At 40.3% G+C, this 19974-nt stretch overlaps 1 protein-coding gene across 5 annotated transcripts in view; it reads left to right on the plus strand.

The window, feature by feature from the left end:
* The window catches only part of SCAF4 (SR-related CTD associated factor 4), a 72360-nt gene that overhangs the window by 21070 nt on the left and 31316 nt on the right, over positions 1-19974 (plus strand). For 3 of the 5 annotated variants that reach the window (XM_066370359.1, XM_066370362.1, XM_066370361.1), the window contains exons 2-9: positions 2549-2632; positions 4142-4186; positions 6171-6332; positions 9364-9499; positions 9813-9952; positions 10555-10707; positions 16461-16615; positions 17170-17278. In XM_066370359.1, the coding sequence (XP_066226456.1) occupies positions 2549-2632; positions 4142-4186; positions 6171-6332; positions 9364-9499; positions 9813-9952; positions 10555-10707; positions 16461-16615; positions 17170-17278 (984 nt within the window). The remainder of the gene's footprint in view (positions 1-2548; positions 2633-4141; positions 4187-6170; positions 6333-9363; positions 9500-9812; positions 9953-10554; positions 10708-16460; positions 16616-17169; positions 17279-19974) is intronic. The other 2 variants (XM_066370360.1, XM_066370363.1) reach the window with 2 other exon arrangements.

Raw genomic sequence — 19974 nt, forward strand, 5'->3', positions numbered from 1 at the left:
TCTGTCCCTATCTGTCCCTCTCTCTGACTCTCTGTTTCTGACACACACACACACACACACACACACACACACACAAATTTGTGTTTAAATTGAAGTGTTTTAAATTTTTCTTGTTTTTTCATTGGTTTCTGTAATCTCAGATTACTGTCTCCTTTCTAATTTTCAGTTCTCATTCTCAAGAATTTTTATTACATTGCTAAATAAAATAATAAAGACTCATGACCTTATTTATTTAGATACTCCTTTTTAAAATATGAACTTCTGTGTTAGTATCTTTGTTTCTCCTATTTTCTATATCTTATTATTTATGAAAAAATTCTGTGTTTTAGGATGTTGCCAGGTAGGGCTATTCTGGCAAATGAGACTTGATTCTTTAGCCTAGCCTCTAGTAATGGTCTGGTAAAGGTTTGTGTCTTAGGTATTCCATATTTGAAATATTAACATTACTTGAGAAGAAAGAGAAATATGATTTATACAGATTGTTAGTAGTTATTTCAAAATATCCTTTTAGGAATCCGAGGTATTCAGTATGTCCCTATGATTAAACAAAATAGATATAACAATTTAAGAAGCTATTGAATAGATATAACCTGACTGGGCGGTGGCACAGTGGATAGAGCGTTGAATTGGGATGTGGAAGACCCAGGTTCGAGACCCCAGGTTGCCAGCTTGAGCCCAAGATCACTGACTCGAGCAAGGAGTCACTCAGTCTGCTGTTTTTTGGTCCCCCCTCAAGGCTCATGTGAGAAAGCAATCAGTGAACAACTAAGGTGCTGCAACGATGAATTGATGCTTCTCATCTCTCTCCCTTCCTGTCTGTCCCTCTATCGATGTCTCTGTTACAAAATAAATAAATAAATAAATAAATTAAAATGCTTTTAAAAAAAAGAAGCTAGATATAAACATCTTTTTTTCCCTGAAAATTATTTTATTTTCTTTACATTTATATATAAGCATCTTTATCTTGTTTACTTTTTTTTTTTTTTTAACAGAGACAGAGTCAGAGAGAGGGATAGATAGGGACAGACAAATAGGAATGGAGAGAGTTGAGAAGCATCAGTCATTAGTTTTTCGTTGCAACACCTTAGTTCATTGATTTCTTTTTCATATGTGCCTTGACCGTGGGGCTACAGCAGACCAAGTAACTCCTTGCTCGAGCCAGCAACCTTGGGTCCGAGCTGGTGAGCTTTGCTCAAACCAGATGAGCCCGCACTCAAGCTGGTGACCTCAGGGTCTCAAACCTGGGTCCTCCGCTAGGTCCTCCACATCCCAGTCCCAGTCCCGATGCTCTATCCACTGCGCCACCACCTGGTCAGGCTATATATAAGCATCTTAATGTCAAATTATAATTTGTGGACTCTCATTGTATCTCGGTTGGATTTAAACTCTCAGAAGCTTCTGATTGTTGGATTTACCGTTGTGTGATTTGTTAAATAGGGTTGTTTTTGCTCACTAAATCAGGAAATTGTGAAATCTAGCTTTATTATGGCATTTAAAATTTCTTGCTTGATTTTAATACATGTGTTTCTCTCCAAGTGAATCTTAGCATTATTTGAATTCTCCAAAATCTCAGTAAACTTTGGGTTGAAATTACATTAAATAATGACTTATGCTATTACCACTTTCAGCTCAGGGAGATGGTGTGTTTGTTTTCATGTAAATCACTTTTTAGTTTTTCAGTAAAGTTTTATAATGTTTCTATTATAGATTCATTAATTTTCTTAATGTTTTTACCTTTTTTCTTTTTTTTGCCCTTTTTATTTACTTATCTATTTTTAAAGATTTTATTTATTGATATTTGAGAGGAGAGAGAAAGGTGGTGGTGGTGTGGGGAGCAGAAAGCATCAACTCACGGTTGCTTCTTGTATGTGCCTTGACCGGGCAAGCCCAAAGCTTCGAACGAGTGACCTCAGCATTCTGGGTTGTTGCCTTATCCACTATGCCAGTGGTCCCCAAACTCTTTTGGGCCACGGACCGGTTTAATGTCAGAAAATATTTTCACAGACCAGCCTTTAGGGTGGGACGGATAAATGCATAAAATAAAATTATGCAACTGGCGTAAAAACTGTTGGTATTTTTAAATATAATTGTCGAACTTACGATACAAGCACCAAGAGTGAGTCTTAGACGGATGTAAAAGAGGGAATCTGGTCATTTTTAAAAAAATAAAACATCATTCACACTTAAATATAAATAAAACAGAAATAATGTAAGTTATTTATTCTTTCTCTGCGGACCGGTACCAAATGGCCCATGGACCCATACCGGTCCGCGGCCCGGGGGTTGGGGACCACTGCACTACGCCACCACAGGTCAGGCTTTTTTTTGCCATTTTTAATGTGGCCTTTTTCTCCTGTACTTTCTGAGTGGCAATACAGGTATAGAAGAAAGCTCTTGATTGTTTCTTACTAGCCATGCTGTTTAACTTAGTTCCAAGAGTCTGTTACTCTTTTAAGGAAACAGATTGCAAACGTCTTTCTTGAACTGGTGAATTGACCTCTAATTTACCTTCAATTAAAAATTTTTTTTTCCTGTTTGTATTTTTAAGCTCTTTTCACTTATGGATATGAAACCTCCCATCTCTCGAGCCAAGATGATTCTCATCACAAAAGCTGCTATTAAAGCCATTAAGGTAAGAGTAAAATAAGTATATTTAGCTTGAAGAATGTTTTTGAAATTTTTAAATTGTTACTAAATATGAGAATTCATCTTGTGGATTCGTTCAGCCCTGAAACGACACTAACCAGCTTTTGTTGAAGGTGCATGATACAGTGTGGTGTGATTGCACTGTAATGTTACTATTACTGTCATTTTTAGTACTATTATTTTTCAAAATGGTATTTCCCCCTTTTTGTTATTATATTTGTATATTTTTCCAGCTTTATTGAGGTATAAGTAACACATAAAAATTGTACATATTTAAAGCTATGTATTAAAAATGATCTGATTCATGTACATTATTTAATGATCATCACAGTCGAGCTCAGTAACATCCATTGCCTCACAGTTCGGGTGTGTGTGTGTGTGTGTGTGTGTGTGTGTATGTATGTGTATGTGTAACTAAAAATTTGGACTTCCAGAAGTAGTAGAGTAGCAGAGTTTTTTCTTTATTTCATTTAATTCTTGTCATTAATCAGCTGAGTATTAGTTTCATTTTTATTTACTTTTTTATTTTTAATTCAGTGAGAGGAGGGGAGGCAGAGAGACAGACTCTGGCATGCTCCTGGACGGGATCCACCGGCAAGCTCACTAGGGGCAATGCTCTGCCCATCTGGGGCCATGACTCACAACTGGGCTTTTCTTAGCCCCTGAGGAAGAGGCCATGGAGCCATCCTCAGCCCCAGAGGCAGCTGGCTCCAATCAAGCCGTGGATGCAGGAGGAGAAGAAAGAGAAAGAAAAGCAAGAGGGGGGGAGGGGTAGAGAAGCAGATGGGTGCTTCTCCTGTGTGCCCTGACTGGGAATTGAACCTGGACATCTATGTGCTGAGCCAGTGCTCTACCACTGAGCAAACCAGTCAGGGCCTTCATTTTTATTTTTTTTAAAAGAAAAAACTTGAGCACCATGAAATAAAATTTCTTATCCAAGGTCACACCTAAATGGCTCATTTTAGAAACTACATGATTTCATTCCTTTATCTTTCTCCTAAAGTTGCCTGGTATAGTACTTTATGAAGGTTTATTGATTAAAAATCTAAGATAAAGGCCTTTTGTTTAGGGGAAAGTTTTTGTAGTTTTGTGTTTTAGTTAATTTCTGCTTTTTTTCAATTGTTGACTAGATTATTTTTGATGGTTTATTTGGCATTATCTTGGGAATTATTTAAAGTATTCAAGTTTCAATGTTTTAAGTACACTTTTCATATAGATTAGGGGATATTTCTAAATTAACGTGAAGCAATAAAGCATTTGATTTTTTTTATTAAACATCAGAAAAGCAAACAAGTCAAAGAAAGTTGTTCAATTATGCAAATGAGATTCAAAACCAACCTTTATTTCATTGGTGAAAATGCACTAACACAAAAGTACTGGAATATGCACATTCCTTGATCCCCTAATTTTTATGAGCAGTGTATTTTCTAATTACATTGCAGGAAATGTAGAAATATGTAAAACTGGACAATAATTTTCTTTTAATTCTTTTCAGCTTTATAAGCATGTAGTTCAAATAGTAGAAAAGTTCATCAAAAAGGTAACTATCCCTTTATTACCTCGTTTTAGTTACGTTCAGTATTTATAATTTACTTTGTAAATTGTAATTGGGATTCTTGCTTAAAAAACCATTAACGATGTTGTTACTAGCGGTTCTTTTTCATTTCGAGTTATTTATTTATTTGCTGATGAGAGAGGGGGGGAGGGAGAAACATCGATTTGTTTCTCTACCCACCCTTGCACTCATTGGTTGATTTTTTTAATTAATTGATTTTAGAAAGGACGGGAGAGAGTATTATTAATTTGTTGTTCCACTTATTTACACACTCATTGGTTGGTTCTTGTATGTTCCCTGACTGGGGATTAAATGTACAACCTTGGTGTATTGGGATGATGCTCTATCCAACTGAGCTACCAGGCCAGGGCTCTGGAGGTCTTTTTTTTTTTTTAAGGAAACTAAAACAACTGCATAACAGTACTGTTGATTGGGTACTTACTATGAGGTAGGTACTGAACAGCAGTTTTCTGTGCACCAACTGGGCAGGACTCTCCAAGCCTGATTGTGCCTCCTGCCCTTTGCCCTGTTACTCTGTTGGCATTTAAGTCATCTTGGAGCATTTCAAATGAAAGCACTTTATGGAAGTTTTCCAACTTCTCCCTACTCCCATCATAATTAATTGTTTTCAGTCTACATTTGCATTATGTTTTATAACTCTGTGGTCAGCACATGTGTGTCTCAAAGGACTGGGCCCAGAGACTGGGGCGTTTGTCTTCTCCCTCAGCCTGGAGCTATGCTATGGAGTGCAGAGGAGTAACTGTGTGGAGTTGTCTCTGATCGGAGACATATAGTAGCCAATCAAAGTACAAATAAGTAAAATGGGAAAAAGTTACACTCCCTGCATGGAACCACCCTACCTTCCTACAGATATTTACATTCTGATCTAATCGTTTTATCATGCCCGTATACACTGATGAAAGGAAAAAGGGAGACATACTGTTTGATAACCTGTTTTTCTCACCACACTTATCCTAAATCTCTGCAGAGTGTTCTGTTGCATGATTGATCCAACCATTGACTTGGCCAGGTCCCTGTGTTGAACATTCACTCAGTGGTTGACCTGTGGAAATAGGTAGATGCATCGTAATTGTATTTCTTAGAAAAAAATTCTAGATGTAGACTTATTGAATTAGATGAGGCTTTTTTTTTTTTTACAAAACAGAGAGAGGGATAGGTAGGGACAGACAGGAACAAAGAGAGATGAGAAGCATCAATCATCAGTTTTTTGTTGCGACACCTTAGTTGTTCATTGATTGATTTCTCATATGTGCCTTGACCGTGGGCCTTCAGTAGACCGAGTGACCCCTTGCTCGAGCCAGAGATCTTGGATCCAAGATGAGCCCACGCTCAAGCTGGTGACCTCAGGGTCTTGAACCTGGGTCCTCTGCATCCCAGTCCGACACTCTATCCACTGTGCCACTGCCTGGTCAGGCGAGGCTTTGCTTTTATTACTAAACCATCTTCCATTAAGGTTATACCACTAGACTATATGTAGGTATCTGTTTCTCTTTATTCTTTTTATCTTACAATTTCATAGGTCAAAAATACCCTTTCCTTTTAGTTTCTCTTTCTCTGGTACTATATTTGAACAAACTTACAATTAACATGTTAAAATTTCCTTCATAATTTTAAAAGGAAAATATTTTTACTTATTTTTTGAGCTGGATAGATTGGATTTCTATGGAAGTGGCTTAGGGATTGGTAAAGTAATGTTGATTCTGGGAAGTTGTGGGAGGGAGAGGGATAGGAGCAATGTAAGATACTGGAGGGTCTGAAGTATCAAGAGAATGGTATTCCTGTGTACCTGTGAACATTTGACAGGCTAGCAAACGAGACAGCTAAACATACTAGTAGTCTCTAAATAGAAATAATCATTGGTATACAGAGTTTCATTAAAGTGAGATTAATGGGTGTCAGACTGTGATTGTGCTTTTCTTATATTGACTTTGCATCTTTATCTTTGTAGTGTAAACCAGAATATAAGGTTCCAGGATTATATGTGATCGACTCAATTGTACGCCAGTCTCGTCATCAGTTTGGAACTGATAAAGATGTTTTTGGGCCAAGATTCTCTAAAAACATAATTGCGACATTCCAATATTTATATCTTTGTCCATCTGAAGATAAGGTATAGTTAATAATTTTTAATTAAAACTTTTGTTTATATTTATTTGAGTCTATTTAAATACTTCTGTAAATATGACATCTTTTTTTGTTTTTTAAAGGTTTTATTTATTGATTTTACAGAGAGAGGAGAAAGGGGAGAAGGAGTGAGAAGTATCAACTCATAATTGCTTCACTTTAGTTGTTCTTTGTTTGCTTGTCATACGTGCCTTGACCAGGCAAGCCCCCGGTTTTGAACCGGCAACCTCAGCGTTCCAGGTTGACACTTTTTCCAGGTTGATGCTTTATCCGCCACCCCACCATAGGCCAGACTTTTTTTAAGAGAGAAAGAAACGTTTAGCTGTTTCTGTATGTGCCCCTGACCAGGGAATTGAACCAGCAATCTCCATGCTCTGGGATGACACTCCAACCAACCAAGCTATCCAGCCAGGGCTTAATTTTTATTGATGTTTAGAAAGATGGGGAGGCGGGGATTGGGGAAAACCTTCATTTATTGTTCCACTCAGTTGTACATTTTTTGGTTGCTTGCCATGTGTGCCCTGACTGGGGATTGAACCTGCAACCTTGTCATTTTGGGACAACGCTCTTAACTGACTGAGCTAACTGGCCAGGGCCAGACCAGGCATATTTAAATGTATTTTAGATATATGAAGCCTACTCTAGTATTAGAAAGATAATTATATGGTAATCTCTAAACTTGAAACAAAATCCAATGTTGTCTATAGTGGTCATCTCATATTTATCTTATTTTCTTTTGAAGTCCTTTAGGAATATCATACTCTTGAATTATGAAAGGAGCACCACCTGTCCTGTTTTAAGGAAGACATTGTTAAAAAGATGTAGTTGTATTTGAGCGATATATTCTGTACTAGATAAAGGCAGGGCTCATCTCAGATGGCTGCTCATTTCAGAAAAAAGGGACAGTCATGGATGGCTTTACCTAGCACGTAGAGGTGCATGAGCATAAGTGGTGATTATTAGTACTCATACTGCATGTCTGGTTCCTCGTTGTGTAGCTGGTTCACCATATATGGGCTCCTCCAGGAGGTGGGGAAATACACTGGTGAACCTGCTCAGGATAGTGGAGACTGGAGACATTTATAATAAATAGCATTTACATTCAAGTGTTGGGGTTTCTGTATTTGTAGTGGAGGAGTGCTCTTGTGGGAAAAGTACACAAGAAAAAAAGAAGAGCATCATTCCTTGAGTAGGAGAGAAGAATTATACCCTAAATAACATGTTTCTGCATCTCCTTCATTGACAAGAGCTTACCTGTCAATTACTGGCAAGCTTAAAAAAAAATTTTTTTTTTTTTTGTGACAGAGTGAGGACAGACTTGGAAGGGAGAGATGAGAAGCATCAATTCTTTGTTGTGGCAACTTAATTTCTCAGTGATTGCTTTCTCATGTGTGCCCTGACCAGGGGGCCACTGAGTGACCCTCTGCTCAAGCCAGTGACCTTGGGTTCAAGCTGGTGAGCCTTGCTTAAACCAGATGAGCCCATGCTCAAACTGGTGACCTCGGGGTTTCGAACCTGAGTCCTCCACGTCCCAGTCCGACGCTCTATTCACTGCGCCACCGCCTGGTCAGGCAAAAAATATTTTAATTGTTAAAATTATCCTAAAGAAATTGTTTTTGCCTGACCAGGCGGTGGCACAGTGGATAGAGCAGCAGACTGGGATGTAGAGGACTCAGGTTCGAAATCCCGAGGTCACCAGCTTAAGCGCAGGGTCTCTGGCTTGAAGCCCAAGATCTCTGGCTTGAGCAAGGGATCACTCACTCTGCTGTAGCCACCTAGTCAAAGCACATGTGAGAAAGCAATCAATGAACAGCTAAGGTGCTGCAATGAAGAATTGATGCTTCTCATCTCTCTCCCTTCCTGTCTGTTCCTGTCATTCTCTGTCTCTGTCTCTCACCGAAAAAAAGAAATTCTTTTTCAATAAAGTTTCTTTGTCAGTGATGTGATTTCTTTGTAACCATAAATAAAATATGAAAACTTCAAGTACATTTATTATTAAATAACCCATGTCTTTTGATTCTCTGGGTTATAATTTCTGTTCTCTTTTCCCCTTCTTTGTTTCTTACTGTATATTACACTATTGAAAAAAGGCTGATTAGAATAGTTTAAACAGGCTGTGATTCTTTTTCTCTTTTGGAGGCGACTCCATACTGTTTTTCACAGTGGCTGCACCAGTCTGCATTCTTACCAACAGTGCACAAGGGTTCACTTTTCTCCACACCCTCTTCAACCCTTGTTTATTAATTTGATGATAGCTATTCTGTTAGTTGTGAGGTGCCTCATTGTGGGTCTTTATTTCCTCTATTGATTTGAAAAAGCAAGAGGGGAAGAAGGAGGGAAGAGATAGAGAAGCATCACCTCATTGTTCCACTTAGTTGTGCACTCACTCATTGCTTCTCATACGTGCCCTGACCACAAATGGAACCTGCAATCTCTGCACCAAGACAATGCTCTATCCACTGAGCAACTCAGCCAGGGCACTAGGCTGTGAGTCTGATGATAGATTTTCTTTTTCTGTTTACAAAACAGGCTTAGTGGCCCTGGCCGGTTGGTTCAGTGGTAGAGCATTGGCCTGGCGTGCAGGAGTCCCGGGTTCAATTCCTGGCCAGGGCACACAGGAGAAGCGCCCATCTGCTTCTCCACCCTCCCCCTCTCCTTCCTCTCTGTCTCTCCCTTCCCCTCCCACAGCCAAGGCTCCATTGGAGCAAAGTTGGCCCGGGTGCTGAGGATGGCTCTGTGGCCTCTGCCTCAGGCGCTAGAATGGCTCTGGATGCAACAGAGCAATGCCCCAGATGGGCAGAGCATCGCCCCCTGGTGGGTGTGCTGGGTGGATCCCCGTCGGGCGCATGCGGGAGTCAGTCTGACTGCCTCCCCATTTCCAGCTTCAGAAAAACACACACACAGACACACACAAAAACAGGCTTAGTATAGAAAAATTGGCCTACATTTTTGGTAAGGTATAATAAATCACTTATGTAAATATTTATTCTGTTTTCCTGTTTTCTTACACATAACAGAGTAAAATAGTTCGTGTGCTGAACCTTTGGCAGAAAAATGGAGTATTCAAAATCGAGATTATCCAGCCTCTTCTGGATATGGCAGCAGGGAGCAGTGCCACTGCCCCGGGAATGGAGAGTGTCACCAACAATGAGGGTAAGGCTAGGCGTGTCTGTGAGCTGAGCTGATATGACTTTCTGTGTGTGAAACATTTGGGGTCTTTATATTGGTGGAATTTTTTCATAAGAAGGAGCTTGAGTTTCATCCTAGAAGGTATGGTTTTCTTTTCATAATTATTTATAATGAAAATACTGCTCTTGTAGTATAGACTCTAGTATCACAGTCTGTATTTTTACTATATGTTAAACTGAATGGAGTGTTATTTTAGTAAAGAAGCTTAATGGAATGTGAAAAGGAAACTTAGTAGGTTAAAGTTTTCTCAGACCTTAATGACCTTTTTCTTTTTTAGGTTCACCTCCACCTCCAGCTAAAGTGTCTTCTGAACCCCCACTAGCCACCACAAACTCGGTACCATCAGTACCGCAGCTGCCCAGCTCTGATGCTTTTGCTGCTGTAGCCCAGCTCTTTCAGACAACTCAAGGTCAACAGGTAAACTGCCCATCCAAAGAGTAAGGTATTTGCAGTTTGGTACTGTTATCGATTCTTACTTTTTCTTCCTAATGATGAGTTCATGCAGTGGAGGATAGTTTTGCTTTCCAACCAGAAAAGCTGTGGCTGGAGTAATGGCACAGTAGTAACAGGGCAAGTGTGGAAAGGGGAGAAGGGGGTGGTGGCACCCAGCAAGGACAGGGCCCCTTGAGGAGAACTTCAGCACTGTTTGACCAGGCTGTTGCTCATAATTCTAGCTTTTCAGACTGGTGTTCAAAATTATTTGAATTGGAAATGATTTTTACATTTTACTAAAAAACATACTTTACCTTGCTTAAAATTCAGTGTATTTTCTCTTCTTTGAGACTGTTATTTTCTACCATTGGGTGTGTAAGCATACATTTTTAACTTCAAGGAGCACACATTTTATCCATGATCTGTTTATTCACAACAGACAGCCATTACTAAAATGTTGATTCTTTTTTCTCTTTTACTCTGTACCTGTGCTGTTTTAAGTCACCTTTAAATGTATTTAGTCAAATATCTTTTGATCCAGTGATTATACTTGGTTATGTGGTTTATCAGTTTCCCCATTCTCTAAGCTTCAGCAGATCCTTCAGACTTTTCAGCAGCCTTCAAAACCACAGTCTCCTGCTATTGACAATACTGTGATGGCACAGGTTCAGGCCATCACAGCCCAGCTGAAGACAGCTCCCACGCCACCGCCTGAGCAAAAGACAACTGCGTTTGACAAGGTGCGCTCCCCTCACCTGCTGCCTGTGCTTACCTCACTCACTGGGGATGTTGGGTTAGCCCTTCACTGATGTCTCTGGGGATTGTTCATTTTGTTTTTTGGTGGTTTCAAGGAATCCCCGTGACATAAAAAGATTATTTTTTTCTGGTTATAAGTTTAATATGCAGTATACTCATAGCAAATACTTTTCAGTAAAAAAATATAAGGGAAAAATAAACAGGAATCATTTACCATTAAACTCCATACTTAGCATGTTGTGCGTCTTTTCAGAATTCATTTTCTGTGGTGGATATATGCCTTTCTTAATTTAGCCATAATATATATACATGTATACCACTATTTCTGTCTTGCTTACTTTGATTTTAATTTACTTGTCTCATTTTCGTCGTCGTTAAGGTTAATAGATTTAGATCTACATTTTACTGTTAAGTGTGTTCCATTACATGGACACATCACTGTTTAGCCATCCCTCCCCTCCCTTTTTTTTAGTGAGAGATGAGAAGCATCAACTTGTCGTAGTTGTGGCACTTTAGTTGTTAATTGATTACTTTCTCATATGTGCCTTGATGGGAGGAGTGGGGGGGACTTTAGCTGAGCCAATGAGCCCTTGCTCAAGCCAGCAACCTTGGGTTCGTGTCAGTGATCCCGTGATCACCTGACCAGGCGGTGGCACAGTGGATAGAGCGTTAGACTGGGATTCAGAAGACCCAGGTTCGAAACCCCCAGGTCACTGGCTTGAGCACGGAGCTCATCTGCTTTAAGCACTGCTCACCATCTTGAACCCAGGGTCACTGGCTTGAGCAAGGGGTGACTCGCTTTGCCCCCAGTCAAGGCACATATGAGAAAGCAAATAATGAACAACTAAGGTGCTACAATGAAGAATTGATGCTTCACATCTCTCTCCCTTCCTGTCTGTCTGTTTCTCTTTCTGTCTCTGAGACACACACACACACACACACACACACACACACACACTCTCTCTCTCTCTCTCTCTCTCTCTCTCTCTCTCTCTCTCTGATCCCGTGATCAAGCTGGCAACCTCAGCGTTTCAAATCTGGGACCTTAGCATCCCAGGTCAACCCTTGATCCACTGCACCAGCACTGTTTAGGTGCCATTCCCCTTTTGCACTTTTTTGCTGTTAAATAGCTTAGTTCCCATGTCTGTATATGCGGGTTTGGGTTGTCTGATGTCTTCACTGGTCTGCTGAGCCTCAGCGAGTTAAAGAGGCAGCCCCTGAGGCAGTAGCTGTGCTAAAGAAGCACAGCTTGGAGCTTCTGGTTGAAATGTCAGTCCAAACTACTCCACTTATATCTGTTCTTTGTCTTTTCTCTTTATTGGACTTATGGATATGTAAAATTTTATTTCATTTTACAGGTTTTACTGCAGGAAAAGAACAAAAATGAAGGTTCTAGAACAAAATGATATCTTTTAGTTTAATCATCTCTGAGATTTCTGATATTTTCTTTTTTCTTTTTTTTCCCTGATTTCTTTCTAGCATTTTGATCATAAGATACATAATGCTGATAGTCCAAATTAAGACTCCATTAAACATTGGTTGTTATTATATCTTGGTGATTTATGAATGACTACTGATGAGAAGAAGGTTGGATAAAATTTTTGAGTGCAAAAGGCTTATACGCACAAGGGGAAAACATGAATAATACTAAACACTCTAGAAGGGGAGCAGTTTCACTCTGAACAAATTTCAGGGATATTCATGAACATGTGAACATAAATTCTTGTATACTTGTGGAGTTATTTTTGGGGGTTTTTTTTTCTTTCTGAAGTTGGAAACGGGGAGGCAGTCAGACAGACTCCCGCATGCGCCCAACCGGGATCCACCCGGCTCTGCCCATCTGGGGCCATTCTAGCACCTGAGGCAGAGGCCACAGAGCCATCCTCAGCGCCCGGGCCAACTTTGCTCCAATGGAGCCTCGGCTGCGGGAGGGGAAGAGAGAGACAGAGAGGAAGGAGAGGGGGAGGGGTGGAGAAGCAGATGGGCGCCTCTCCTGTGTGCCCTGGCTGGGAATCGAACCTGGGACTCCTGCACGCCAGGCCGACACTCTACCACTGAGCCAACCAGCCAGGGCTCATACTTGTGGTTTTATCAGATTTCTATTTTGTATGGGTTTTTTTGTTGTTTTAATAAGAGAAAGTTTATTCAGACAGTTACAGAAGTAGGAAAAGTGAGCCAGCTGTGCATGGGGTCAGTAAACAAGTTACAGAAGCAAAGGAGGGCTCTTGGAGCCTAGGGGAGAGAGAGAGAGAGAGAGAGAGAGAGAGAGGTGAAGGTGACACAACTGGGGGAAGAGGAGGAGCCAGGAAAGGTGGGCTGCTCTTGAGGGGAGAGCCACCTCTATTTCATGTTTGGATGAGGAAATGTCTTCCTACATTTTTTTAAAAATACATGAGTCTTTAGTTCCTCTGGAACCCACTTTGGAATGTGGTTCATGGCAGTTAAATCTTTATATTTTTAGAAATACTCAATTCTCCCTCACTATTTTTGTCATGCTGTAAATTCTCATTTGTCTCTATGCCTATCTCTAGACACTTTTCTGTCCCACTGATATGTTTGTTTGTTTCTGCATCATAACTTACATACTTGTGACTTGCATACCATGTTTCCTTACATACCGTGTCCTGCCCCTTCCCCTCCCAGAGTTCTCTGGCTATTTGTTTGTGTCAGTCAGGGTGCTCCAGAGGAGAAGCCAATCCCATACACACAGATATACACATAGAGCAGGGAAAAGAAAGAGGGACAGAGGGAGAGGTGAGTTGATGTTTAAGGCATTGGCTCATGGAGTCATAGAGGCTGCAAATAGAAAATCTGTGGGGCAGACTAGATCCTGAAAATCTGTGTAAGAGTTAATGGTACAGGTTTGAGGTTGAGTTTTGAAGGGCAGGGTTATGTTGCCGTCTTGAGGGTCTTTTTCAGGAAACTTCAGTTCTTGCTCTTAAAACCTTCAACTGATTTATTAGGAGCCATTTAGGTTACAGAGGGTATTTCTTTTCTCCACCCCCCCCTTTTTAAAAGATTTTATTTATTGATTTTAGAGAGAGGATGGGCAGGAAGCATCAACTCATAGTAGTTATCTCTCATATATGCCTTGACCTGGCCGGGGTTCCCAACTGGTGACCTCAGCATCCCAGGTTGACTCTTTATCCACTGCACCACCACAGGAGGGTATTTCTTAATTCAAAATGTACTACTATAAATGTTAATCTCATTTTTAAAAGCCTTTACAGCAGCATCGAAATTAATATTTGACCAACCAGTCTGGCACCATAACCTACTCAAATTGACACATAAAACTAACCATCACAGCACACTTTTCCAGATGAACTTGAGCATAAAAATTTAGAATTTATGAATTTGTAGGTTAATTTAAGAAGTATTGATAGTTTTTTATACAGTTTCCAGATGTTACAATGTCTTTCTTTTTGTCTTGTACATTTGTTTCATTTGTTTTTAGATATTTAATCATTCTTTATGTTTAATATTTTATAACACTTCATTTGGTTAATGATGACAAAATTTTCTGATCTTTTTGGTTTTTTTGGTCATGGTATCATACGCTTAATTTTCTAGTTAGTGTTCAGATTTTCTAAGTAGCTACTCTATTTGACTTTTCCTCTTCAACATCTATGCCCGTTTCTTTTTCCTGTACTATACTGGTTGGTGGCTAGGACTTTGGGGAAAATGCTGAATAATAACAATGCTAGTAGCATGCCTATCTTGTTCATTTGAATTGTAATTCCTCTTGTGTTATATACCAGTGGTCCCCAACCCCCAGGCCACAGACTGGTACTGGTCCACAGAGAAAGAATAAATAACTTATATTATTTCCATTTTATTTATATTTAAGTCTGAATGATGTTTTATTTTTAAAAAATGACCAGATTCCCTCTGTTACATTCGTCTAAAACTCACTCTTGACTTTTTTTTTTTTTAAACAAATCTTTTTTTTAATTTTTATTTTATTTATTCATTTTAGAGAGGAGAGAGAGAGACAGAGAGAGAGAGAGGAGAGAGAGAGACAGGGGGGAGGAGCTGGAAGCATCAACTCCCATATGTGCCCTGACCAGGCAAGCCCAGGGTTTCAAACCGGCAACCTCAGCATTTCCAGGTTGACGCTTTATCCACTGCGCCACCACAGGCCAGGCAACACTCTTGACTCTTGTCTCAATCACATGATACATTTATCCGTCCCACCCTAAAGGCCGGTCCATGAAAATAGTTTCTGACATAAACTGGTCCGTGGCCCAAAAAAGGTTGGGAACCACTGTTACATACCTTAAGTGGGTTGGTCAATGTTTGTTTTTATATCAAGTTTAGAAAAAGGAATTCTATGCTTTTCCTATTACTAAAAATGTCTATTTTAAGCTAGCCAAACAGGTTGACTGGGAACATACTGTTTACTTCACCTGAATATGTAGATCTTCAGTTTCCTAAAAAACAACAAAAATGTGTTTTGCATAGATTTCAGTTTATTTATTTAATTGCTCCAGATCTCCAAATCAGTAGCATAAATCTTGAAACTTAAAAGAGCCTATTTATATGTGGTCAGGTGCAGAGATCTTAGATTCTGTAACTCAGTCTTGACACTGAGTTACTCAGAGTCCGATGTGTACCACTGTACAATACTGGCGGCAGCGCCTGTGTTTTATTGATGTGAGAGCTAAACAAGCTCACATGGGTAACATAGCATGGTGCCTGAGCCATGTTGTATCGCTCAGATAAAATAACTTGTGATCAAATGGCCTAGAATTATATAGAAACGTGTTGTCTCTTCGTAATTTAGAAATCTGTTGTTCAGTAAAGTTCTAGCAGAACTATCACAGAACACCGCCTTCAGGAATTTGAGGGTAGAAATTCATGAGCAGAATAGACACAGCTTGAGAGAGAAGATTGCTTGTTGGATTCCAGGGATGGGGGCTTTGACGCTAGAAAGGCTGGTGTCCACATCCTGATTCTACCACTGACTGACAGCCCCATCTTGGTTGTATTTCTGAACAACCTGAGTTTTAGTTTTCTCGTTCGTGAAAAGAAGACAATCCCCCCAAGTTATAGCTGCAGGTGACGAAGGAATATGGTATGGTCTGCCAGCACAGGCATGGGTGTAGGACACTGCTTCCTTCCCTCCTTGCTCAGTAACTGGTTCCTCTACACATGTGATCTTCGGGAGGGCCCTGGTTCATTGCTTCTCATATGTGCCTTGACTGGGGAAGCCTGGGGTTTGAGCTGGCAACCTCAGCATTCCAGGTCAACAACACCTTATCCACTGCGCCATGTATTAGTATATTCTTGGGCGGGAAGTGGTTTATATTTTTCTTTGGGCACTTACAGTGATTGGACAAGACAGTCTTGCTTTTTGTACATTTTATAGCCAACTGAAAATGTACACCATTGTCATTTGTGCAGAGTTCCAAAAGTTTTTAGTGTGGTAACATGACAATGTTGGTAAAATATCTAGATTGCTAAATTAACAATAAAATAACAGAAAACGATCAGAAAGAAAACGGTGCACTTATAATTGGAGAAGAAAACCAGAACAAACACTGACTTTTTCAAATGGCATTTGTATAAAAATGGTTTGTTTGTGAACTAAAGTCCTAGGGGCATGTGGGAAAATGAGGTTGTACATGATAGTGTGGTGGGATTAGAGCTGGTAAGAACGTCTGTTGGTTTTATGAAGTTTTTGCGCGCTGAATACAACAAATTTTACACTGGAATACCGACATGCCTGTTGCAGAAGCTACTTGATCGATTTGATTATGATGACGAGCCCGAAGCTGTGGAAGAATCAAAGAAAGACGATGTTGCTGCTGCTGCCGCTGCTGCACCTGCTGCCGCCGCCCTGCCCACTGCTGCTGCTACGCCCACCGCGTCTCCGCCACAGGCACCCTTGTACGTGTGCGTTTTTCAGTGTGTGTGGTCAGTAGACTGCAGAAGGCACAGTGTAAGGAACATTGAGTAGCAAGATTGTCTTTCATATACAGTCATTGTCTTTTTAAATATTGATATTTTGGGTTTTCTCTGGGGAAGGGAACCTATAAGAAAATGGTTTTCAAACCTTTTACACTTGGGGACCAATGAAAACAATTATTTCAGGGACTGCTAAGGCAGAAATCACCCTGAGCATAAGCAAATACAGCTAAGATCATTGGGTCTATAATCTTCCTACAACATTCTGGGGGTTTACTCTTTTGTAGGCCAGCATGAAGTTTCTGGTGGACCCTGCCAAGGACTGGCAGTTGAAAAATACTGCTATAAGATTTACAATAAAAATTAGCTTTTATGTTGGCACTAATGCTGAGTGTATTAGTTAATGTATAGGCAAATAGATGATTCGGTAAACTGACTATTAGTGACTGCTGGACAACATTCTTTATGCTTCTGTGTACGTGTGATGAAGACTCTCGTGTGTTGAATGAGTGAAAGCATGACTTGTGTGTTTTTAGTGGGTTTCCTGGAGATGGCATGCAGCAGCCAGCGTATCCCCAGCATCAGAATATGGATCAGTTTCAGCCTCCGATGATGGCAATGCAGCAGGACCCAGTGCACCATCAGGTATAGGCTGCTTCGGTAACTGAAGATACTTGCTGAAGCACGTGGGCTGCACTTCATAGACCACAGTTACTCGGTGGTGGGGGTGGATAAGTAGTACTACAGCTGCAGCAACACTGCTGAGCACAGAACTGATTTGAGTTGCTTTTTTTTTAACATAAGGATGCTAAATATTACATGCTTATAATTTAATAACAGGTTTTTTTGTTAAGGCAGTTTAGAGAGAGACTATGGCTCTATTTCAGGGACTGGGCCTGTGTAGTTACAGAGCTCTTTCCCTCACCAGGAGCCTCTGGTGAACGTGTGATGAGATGCTTTAGAGCAGTGGTCCCCAACCTTTTTTGGGCCACAGACCATTTAATGTCAGAAAATATTTTCACGGACCGGCCTTTAGGGTGGGACGGATAAATTTATCACGTGACCAAGACAAGCGTCAAGAGTGAGTCTTAGATGGATGTAACAGAGGGAATCTGGTCATTTTTTAAAAATAAAACATCATTCAGACTTAAATATAAATAAAACAGAAATAATGTAAGTTATTTATTCTTTCTCTGCGGACCGGTATGGTCCGCGGCCCAGGGGTTGGGGACCACTGCTTTAGAGGGCTGTCTACTCAGCACGCAGGCATGTAGCTTCAGTTTGCAGGGAGAGGGGCCTAGCACACAGGAGGAGTGGAGGGAAGTACTGAGATTTATTCATTGAGTTTCAGTCCTTTCATTAGAGCTTCCTAATAAGCTTGACTAGGTGTCTTAAGTTAATGGGCGCAGGGAGGGCTTTTTAGAAAAAAATACAAATCATGACCCTTTGGGGTGCTACGCAGTGATTCTGTTCATCTAATCTTGGGAAATAATACTTGAATGCCTTAGTTTATTTAGATCGGGTTTTAAGAAATCTGTTTAGACTATACATTTTCTTAATATCATTTTCAGTCCATTTTATATTTTTGGTAATATGAAATTGATCTTGGTTTTTTTTTTTCCTTTTTCTTTAGTGAGAGACAGAGAGGGACAGACAGGAAGGGAGAGAGATGAGAAGCATCAGTTCTTCATAGCGGCACCTTAGTAGTTTATTGATTACTTTCTCATATATTCCTTGAACAGGGGGCTCCAGCCAAACCAGTGACACCTTGCTCAAGCTATTGACCTTGGGCTCAAGCCAGCAACCATGCAGTCATGTCTGTGATCCCACACTTAAGTCAGCAACCTCGCTCTCAGACTGGTGCCCTCGGGGTTTTAAACCTGGGTCCTCAGCATCCCAGGCCAGTGTTTTTCCTACTGCACCACTGCCTGGTCAGGCGGTCTTGTGATTTTAATGACTAGTTGATGAATGAAGTTTGAAAAGTATTTTATAAGCCTGTTTAAAATATGAAGAAAATTAATGAACTGTTTTCAAATATTTAACAATTACTGAGAGCTTATAAGTAACTTAGAAAGAATACTTCTTTTAGCCTGACCTGTGGTGGCACAGTGGATCAAGCTTTGACCTGAACACTGAAGTCTTCAGTTCGAAACCCTGGGCTTGGGCTTGCCTGGTCAAGGGCACATATGGGAGTTGATGCTTCCTGCTCCTCTCCCCCTTCTCTTTCCTGCCTCTCTCCCTCCCTCCCTCCTCTACTCTCCATCTTTCCCCAAAAAAAAGAATAAATAAAATCTTATAAAAAAGAAGACTACTTTTGTGACATTATAATTATATTTATTTATTTATTTATTTTTAAATTGAAAGGGAGGCAGTGAGACAGTTCTGCATGCACCCTGACCCGGATCCACCTGGCAAGCCCCTACCAGGCGATGCTCTGCCCATCTGGGGCGGCTGCTCCATTGCTCGGCAAGTGCGCTATTTTAGCGTCTGAGGCAAGGCCATGGAGCCATCCTCACTACCTGGGGCAACTCACTGGAACCATTCAAACCATGTCTGTGGGATGGGAAGAGAGAGAAGGGGGAGGGGTGGAGAAGTAGATGGTTACTTCTCCTGTGTGCCCCGACCGGAAATCAAACCTGGGACTTCCACACCCTGGGCCGACACTCTACTGCTGAGCCAACCGGCCAGGGCCATACTTATACTGTTTAAGCCATTTTTTATTTTCAGTTACTGTTGACATACAACATTATATTTGTTCAGGTGTATATACCCCAGTGATAGACATTATATAACTTACTAGGTGATCATCTTGATAAATCTTGCACCCATCTGACACCATACAAAGTTATTAGAACATTATTGATGACATTCTCTATGCTGTACTTACATCTCTAATCTGTAACAACCAATTTGTACTTCTTTATTTCTTCACTTTTTTTACCCATTCTCCTAATCCTGGTTCCATCTGGCAGCTGTCAAAATGTTTTCTGTATCTATGCATCTTTCTGTTCTGCTTGCTCATTTATTTTGTTGAGATCCAATTGTTCATGGAGATGTGTTTTTTGCCATTTTCTTGTTCATATTTTTACGCCCCCCCCCTTTTTTTCTTAAAGAAGATCCTTTAACATTTTACATAATACTGGTTTGGTGGTAATGAACTTCTTTAGCTCTTTCTTGTCTGGGAAGCTCTTTATATGTCCCTCGATTCTAAATGACAAGATTACTGGGTAGAGTAATCTTGGTTTCTTTTGATTGCACTGACATTAGAATGGCACATGCGGAAATAGGTTGTGTTTTACTCTTGTTATATTTGAAATCCTAAAAGTAAACGTGTTAGTTGA

The sequence above is a fragment of the Saccopteryx leptura genome, chromosome 2 (assembly GCF_036850995.1).
Source record: "Saccopteryx leptura isolate mSacLep1 chromosome 2, mSacLep1_pri_phased_curated, whole genome shotgun sequence".
NCBI classification, from domain to species: domain Eukaryota; kingdom Metazoa; phylum Chordata; class Mammalia; order Chiroptera; family Emballonuridae; genus Saccopteryx; species Saccopteryx leptura.